Genomic DNA, 7,817 nt, shown 5'->3' with positions numbered 1-7,817 from the left:
GGCTTGATGGACAGTCTGACTCAGTAAGGCTATTATGTTCAGTCGCTTCTCTGCAGTGACTGCCTGTTCCCGCATAGGCAGGAGCTGTAAAGAAGTGATTTCTGGTGGATGCTGAAGGTTGGCGGCTCACCTCGTTGCCGCTGCTGGGCTGCCCAAAGATTCAATGCAGCAGCTAGGGAGGAGGTAGGTGGGTGAGTTGAGAGAGCCAGCTAAACCTGGACAGACTCCTCCAATCTAAAAAAGCCATCTGACTTCAAAAGGGCCTGGGATAGGCACATGGGATCTCTTGGAGAGAGAAAGAGATAATGGTTACTGTGGATGGGCAGACTAGATGGGCCATTTGGCCTTTATCTGCCATCATGTTTCTATGTGTCTATCTAGACCAGGGCTGCCCAAGTCCGGTCCTCGAGATCTACTGGCAGGCCAGGTTTTCAGGATATTCACAATGAACATGCATGAGAGATTTGCCTGCACTGCCTTCTTGGTATGCAAATCTCTCTCATGCATGTTCATTGTGGATATCCTGAAAACCTAGCCTGCCAGCAGATCTTGAGGACCGGGCTTGGGCAGCCCTGATCTAGACATCCAGACAGTCCTCTAAAAAGCGCACATGCCCAGTTTTTTTGGGACCTAAGATAATCTTAGGACGGGTGTCAAAGTTCCTCCTCGAGGGCCGCAATCCAGTCTGGTTTTCAGGATTTTCCCTTTGAATATGCATGAGATCTATTTGCATGCATTGCTTTCATTGTATGCTAATAGATCTCATGAATATCCATTGAGGAAATCCTGAAAACCTGACTGGATTGCAGCCCTCAAGGAGTGACTTTGACACCCGTGCCTTAGGGCAGTGATTCCCAACCCTGTCCTGGAGGAACACTAGGCCAATCGGGTTTTCAGGCTAGCCCTAATGAATATGCATGAGAGAGATTTGCATATGATGGAAGTGATAGGCATGTAAATTTGCTTCATGCATATTCATTAGGGCTAGCTTGAAAACCCAATTGGCCTGGTGTTCCTCCAGGACAGGGTTGGGAACCACTGCCTTAGGGGTACCTTAAGTTGAGTCAATTTAAATCAGGGATGTCGAAATACCTCCTGGAGGGCCACAATCCAGTCGGGTTTTCAGGATTTCCCCAATGAATATGCATGAGATCTATTAGTATTCAATGAAAGCAGTGCATGCAAATAGATCTCATGCATATTCATTGGGGAAATCCTGAAAATCCGACTGGATTGCGGCCCTCGAGGAGGGACTTTGACACCCCTGATTTAAATAAATTGGAATCCGCTCAGACCTGTGGATATAGGAGAATACAAATATTTTCAATAAAGAAATGAAGCCAGCTGCTGCCTCCGTAGCCTGAGGTTGTGGGATCGAATCCCACCCTGTGCAAGCCACTTTGCCCCAGGTCCAAACGAAGTTACCTTTGCAATGTGTGACCGTGAAGAGGCGTCTCGTGATCTGTCCCCCCCCTCCTGAAAAAGGAACGCACGGCACGAGCTCAAGCTCTCCACTGACGTCAGCCACGGAGTGAGGTCAGCACGCACGCGAGCCGGCGGGCTCGACCCGGCCAGGCGCGATCCGCTGGTCCCTCGCCGGCCGCCGTAGCCTGGGCGGCGCGGAGGGAGGCGGGTAACAGGAAGTAGGATGGGAACCGCTGCGGGGTGACTGTGGCGCCGTCGTCTTCGGGGTGTAACGTCCGAGGCCGGGAGAAAAGCGAGATTATTATTATTTTTTTTTAAACCTTTATTTTGTTAAATTGTTGCCACCGAGGAGGGCGACGAAAGGAATTCCCGCGCGAGGAGCCGCCGGTAGAGGGGGGAGGGGAGGGGGTCCTGCTGCGGTTAACGGCTCGGGAGACGGGCTCGCGCCGGCGGTTTCCAGGTCCCCCTCCCCCCGCGCAGCGATGGGCGCCGGGGGTCGGCGGCGTTAACACCCCCGAGCGCGGGGGGGCGTCATGAGCGAGAAGCCCCCCGACTTCAGCCTCGACTGCCTGGACGAGGAGGAGGAGGAGGAGGAAGAGGACGAGGAGGGGGAGGGCGAGATGGTGCGCCTGCTGCCCCCCCCATGCTCCTCGGGCACCGTCTACGACCGCACCACCGTCCTTATCGAGCAGGACCGCGGGCCCCTGGACGACGATGATGACGACGACGAGGAGGAGGACGAGCGCTTCTACCTGCCCGATGGCCACGACGACGACGCCGCCGCCTTCCAGCTGATGGCCGACCCCGAGGGCATGGCCCAGGGCTACGTGCAGCACATCATCTCGCCCGACCAGATCCAGCTGACCATCAACCCCGGCTCCACGCCCATGCCCCGCAAGATCGAGGGCGCCACGCTGACCCTGCAGTCCGAGTGCCCCGAAACCAAGATGAAGGAGGTAAGTGAAGCTCCAGAGGAGTAGCAAGTTTAATTTCTCCTGCTCACGAGACCTCCCAACCCCTAAACAACCAGCTCTACCGTCCCTGCAATCTCCCCGTTGTCTCCCCACCCCTGTTGCTATCTTTCCTCAATTGCTCCTCAAAGCCTCTATTATGTATCCAATCCTAATTTGTAACTTCCTGGAAATGTCCAGCCATCTTCTAATGTAATCCGCTTAGAACTGCAAGGTACAGGAGGAATAGAAGTCACTAATGTAATGTAATATCTTTCTGTAATACATCTTCTATAACTCTTTCTAATCCGCAATAGAAATCCCTAATGCCTGCTGAAATAAGAAGTCATAAGAATAGCCTACTGGGTCAGACCAATGGGCCATCAAACCCAGTAGCCCGTTCTCATGGCGGCCAATCCAGGTCCCTAGTACCTGGCCAAAAAACCCAAGGAGTAGCAACGTTCCAGCATCCCAAAGAGTAACAAAAGATTTTAGAATCCCCCCCAAAGTATCAAGATTTTACATAGAATCTCAAAGAACAGCAAGATTCCAGAACCCCAATGAGAGCAATATTCCACAGCTGAGATTGTGATGTCATAATGCTTCATTCCACAGTGCCCAAGAGCTAACCTCATCAGTGAAGTCACAATGGCTTGATTGCTCACGTAAGAACATAAGAATAGCCAATGGCCCATGAAGCCCAGTAGCCCGTTCTCACGGTGGCCAATCCAGGTTCCTAGTACCTGGCCAAAACCCAAGGAGTAGCAACATTCCAGCATCCCAAAGAGTAACAAAAATTCTAGAAACACCCCCCTTCCAAAGTATCTTCTACACAGAATCTCAAAGAATAGCAAGATTCCAGGAACCCCAAAAAGTGGCAACATTCTAGAATCCCAAGGAGTAGCAACATTCTATGCTACCGATCCAGAGCAAACTGTGGCTTCCCCCATTATCTTTCTCAATAACAGACTATGGACTTTTCCTCCAGGAACTTGTCAAAACCAACTGCGCTATCTGCTCTTACCAAATCCTCTGACAACGCGTTCCAGAGCTTAACTATTCTCTGAGTGAAAAAAATTTTCCTCCTATTTCTTTTAAAAAGTATTTCCCTGTAACTTCATTGAGTGTCCTCTAGTCTTTTTAATTTTTGAGGGAGTGAAAAATCGATCCACAGCAAGAGGAAGATCATGGTCCTTATTAGCCACCTTCCTTGTTTACTTTAGTGATGGTTCTTTTCCTTATTGTGTCAGGAGATGATCTGTGTCATAACTTAATTTTGACCCAGGGCTTCCTAGTTTGTGCTTCTGAAGGCTATTAAGGCTTTACTATCACCTGGTGTTCTAAAAGTTGTATCTGCTGTCACCTTTAGCTCTCTAATAAATCAGGTCTTTCCATAACACCCTTCCCTGTCAGAACTGACATGCTTAAAACTTTGCAGTTCTGTGTTTTAATTTAATTACTTATCTTTTTAAAAAAAAAAAAAATACCTATATTGTGACTTTCCCAACTCTTATTCCAAGAATTCTGTGACTAGAATATTGGCTAATAACTGTATCTAGTTGCTCTTTTCTGGACCCTTTCGAGAAGTACTGTGTCTTCCTTCATGTACGGCGACCAGTGCTGGATGCAGTACTCCAGGTGAGGGCGCACCATGGCCCGGTACAGCGACATGATAACCTTCTCCAATCTGTTTGTGATCCCCCTTCTTTATCATTCCTAGCATTCTGTTCGCCCTTTTCGCCGCCATTGCACATTGCGCGGATGGCTTCATTGACTTGTCGATCAGAACTCCCAAGTCTCTTTCCTGGGAGGTCTCTCCAAGTACCGCCCCAGACTTCTTGTATTTGTGCATGAGATTTTTGTTACCAACATGCATCACTTTACACTTATCCACATTGAACTGAATAACATTGAACAATTGGAAAGAGGGCGGCTGAAGTGTCACAAAGTACAGATTTAAAGTAAACTGATAGCTTGGAATGTGTTTTGTGACTGAGCTCCTATGATGATCTGTTACAAAAGCAAGCAGGTGCATTTGATGTATTACTCTAGCTTTCCTCCCATTGTGATCACCATGTTATGGCACTTGGATACCTAGAAATAAAGGGCAGCAAATAGGTTTGCAGTTAAGGCCTTTTACTGGACTTATAACAGTTCGTTTGACTAGCTACCTTTTGGTGTATTGTGCCAAGTGGTTAACAAATGTGCAAGACCATATATAGGCCTGGCAAAGTACACATTATTCTCAGAATAATCACAAATGTATTAATTCCTTAAAAAAGAATTGACTGCTGACCTTTATTTCTGCATAATAAAGATTCTGATAGAAAGCCAGTTATACCAGTGACAACAGGACTTTTCAATGTCATCTGAGATATCAGATAACATTGGTCAGTGAAGCTGGACCTCAATTCAGAGTGTTCAATCACCTATAACATAAGTAAAGCTTTCAAAAACAATTTATTTTGTGTTTATAGTGCTTATAACATTTCATAATATATTTTGTACTTGATAAGCTAGTGCTAAAACACTTGAGTTACTTTCTGAAAAACAAATGCCCAGAGGGTAGGCTATTACTTTTTAGGAACAGATGAAAGGCATGGGAGCACCTTTATCTTTTTGCAGTGTCATACAATATGTGCTCTCAAGGGCCTAATAACTGAGGGGAAGATGCTTAAATGTTGGCAGTAAAATATGTTGTCTAAAATTATAGTAAGGATTATATAAGATATGTTGTATGTACAATATGTTATGGATATATCAAGTGTAAACTTAAGATAATTGTATGAATCTTTGACACACTTGTTATATGAAGAAAAAATCAATAAAAATTTAAAACAGGAAAAACTGACAGGCCGCTATCACAGCCTCTACTGTAATAATTTCAAAAAGGCAAGTCATTCTTATAAAAACACGTATGCAAATAAGGTTTACGGAAGGTCGCTAAATTTTCATGTAGCAATCGCTGGTGATAGTGATTGGCACATGAGCAGAATAAACCCACAAATAAAGAAAAAAAAGACCCTAAGTCGAAGATTGGCAGGAGGGATGTCTACTCCCTCCTGTCGCTGCGGTAAAGCAACCCCCCTCCCGCCCCCCGGTAGTGGGAGGGATGCCGACTCCCACCATCAAGCAGTGACCCCCCTCCCCCACCCCCTTACCTTGTTTACAAAGTCCAGCCGGAGAGATGCCTACTCACTCCAGCCAGCAGGCTCGCCTCATCAAAATGGTGGGCCTTCCCCTCCCCAGTGCATCCTAGAATGCGCCAGGGAGGAGCCTAAGTCTATAAGTTTTGCCAGGAAAGGAGTGGATCGGTAGCATGGAATATTGCTACTCCTTGGGTTTTGGCTAGGTACTAGTGTCCTGGATTGGCCACCATGAGAACGGGCTACTGGGCTTGATGGACCATTGGTCTGACCCAGTAAGGCTATTCTTATGTTCTTATCTTACATCAAACACTTCTATTCAAATATAAATATACAGTGAAACAGATATCATCTTAAATCCCATGGAGTTTGTGGTAAAACTTGAAGTAACTGAAATAAACCCAGCCACTTCAAATGTAAAACACCTCCTATGTGAGCACATTCAAAAATAAAAACATGAGGTGAGGAGGAAAAAGTCTCAGCACCCAATCACCTCCCTGCCAGAAATGGGTAGGTGATGAAAATGGGGCAATCGCTGGCCTAAAAAACCTCGAGTGGCATTGTCCAATGGAGTCCAAACTAAACAAAAGACAAACTTATCAGCTGCAGGAGATCTGTCACCCAGACGGCCAGCATTCTGCAATCAAGCTGCCTTGGGATGTGGAATAAATGATCCAAGTTTATTTTATATTTGATATACCATCTACAGTGTTCTCCCTAGCGTGTTTTACAATACTAAATATAAAAGAAAAAAGTGTAATTCAAAATAAAAGTAATGGGGAATGTTTCATGATTAAAAAAGATATGATATGGGAATCGAAGGGAAGGATGATGAAAAAATATATTGAGGTAAAAGAAACAAAAGGGAGGTAAGAGGGGATGGAAAGAACATTAGGGGAAGGGGGGGGGGGGGGTCGCTTCTGAAATGCGGTTCTTATTCATTGCTGAGGTTGGTCATGTTAGCTGTGTAAAGCGTCCTTAAGTCTGATAAGTGTCCCTAAATAGAAAACTTTTTAGTTTGGAATTAAATTTATCAAGGGAATTTTTGAGTCTGATATCTGATGGGAGAGCGTTCCATAATATGGTTGCTGTGACAGAGAATATGGAGTTGTTGTAAAACAATTCCTTTATGGATGGAATTGTTAGTAAATTTTGATTGTTAGATATTTGTCTAGAAATGCTGGGGAGTGGGTGTGTTTTATCTTGAAGGCAAGTAAGAGAATTTTATAAGTTCTGTGGTGTGATATGGGCAGCCAATGTGCTTCGCGGAGTTTAGGGGTAACGTAAACATATTTCTTTGCCTTATATATGGAATACTCTGGATCAGGCAAAGCCATACAAACCAGTGGATGGGAGATTTGGCATCTAAGGCCACTTTGAGCAAGCTCCCTTTCAAGGTTTAGATGCGTTTTGGAGTAGAACTGGATGACTTGAGGACCAGCGTGATGGGATTGGCATGTGGGATCTCGTCATGGAGGTAGTTAGGGGGTGGGCCATTAGTGTGGGCAGACTAGATGGGCCGTGGCCCTTTTCTGCCTTCATGTTCTATGTTTCTATGGATCGTCATCCTAAGTCCTTGCAGGATAGTAAACTGAGGCTCCAGGAGTTCCTGCCATGGTTCCATTCACGGCTAAAGAAAACCGCATTATGTGCGGGCTCCTCATCACAATTGTCATTTCAGGGCTCTAGACAAAGGTTTGGAGGTTCCAGAAGAGCCTCACAGCTGGCTCTCACTCAGCAGCACATGCCTAAAAGTCCTGATAACACCAGGTCGACCTCTAGAATCCCCCCACAGGAGGGAGACTTTCAGAGGTCTTGAAGATTTTTTCAGACTATCTGTGGACATCATTCGAGAAGGATACCAACTTGAATTCTGTCGGTCCCTCAGAGACATTTTTCTGCAACTGCACAATGGCTGTTACAGTTTGGAGCCTTGGAGTCAGTACCAGATGCAGAGTCAAGCTCAGACAGATACACACTCTATATACTTCAGCGTGCCTCAGAAAAACTCAGAAACTGGAGACCAATTCTGAATCTCAAGGTAGTCAATGCAGCTTGGAAGGTTCCCAGGTTCCAAATGGAATCATCACCTCGGTAGCTTCAGGTGAATTTCTAGCCTCGCAAGACTTGACAGAGGCTTACTTGCGTATCTCCATCTTCCCAGATCACTGGAGGTTCTCAGGTTCCATGTGCTAGAAAACCATTTTCAGTTCTTGGCGCTGCACTTTGCACCTTCACCATGGTAGCGGTGGTAGTAGCAGCAGCTTATCTATGCAGAGCAGGCATCCAAAAAAAC

The 7,817-nt window shown here is 46.0% G+C and overlaps 1 protein-coding gene across 1 annotated transcript in view; it reads left to right on the top strand.

Moving 5' to 3' along the window:
- The first annotated feature begins 1,493 nt into the window (after nt 1–1,493).
- The window catches only part of MTF1 (metal regulatory transcription factor 1), a 53,388-nt gene continuing 47,064 nt past the window's right edge, over nt 1,494–7,817 (top strand). Inside the window, exon 1 of the mRNA XM_033956510.1 lies at nt 1,494–2,381. Coding sequence (XP_033812401.1) covers nt 1,959–2,381 — 423 coding nt within the window. The 5' untranslated portion in view covers nt 1,494–1,958. The remainder of the gene's footprint in view (nt 2,382–7,817) is intronic.

Source organism: Geotrypetes seraphini, chromosome 8 (assembly GCF_902459505.1).
Source record: "Geotrypetes seraphini chromosome 8, aGeoSer1.1, whole genome shotgun sequence".
Taxonomy (NCBI): domain Eukaryota; kingdom Metazoa; phylum Chordata; class Amphibia; order Gymnophiona; family Dermophiidae; genus Geotrypetes; species Geotrypetes seraphini.
The sequence above is the reverse complement of the archived record's forward strand: the minus strand, read 5'-3'. Positions and strand labels throughout refer to the sequence as shown.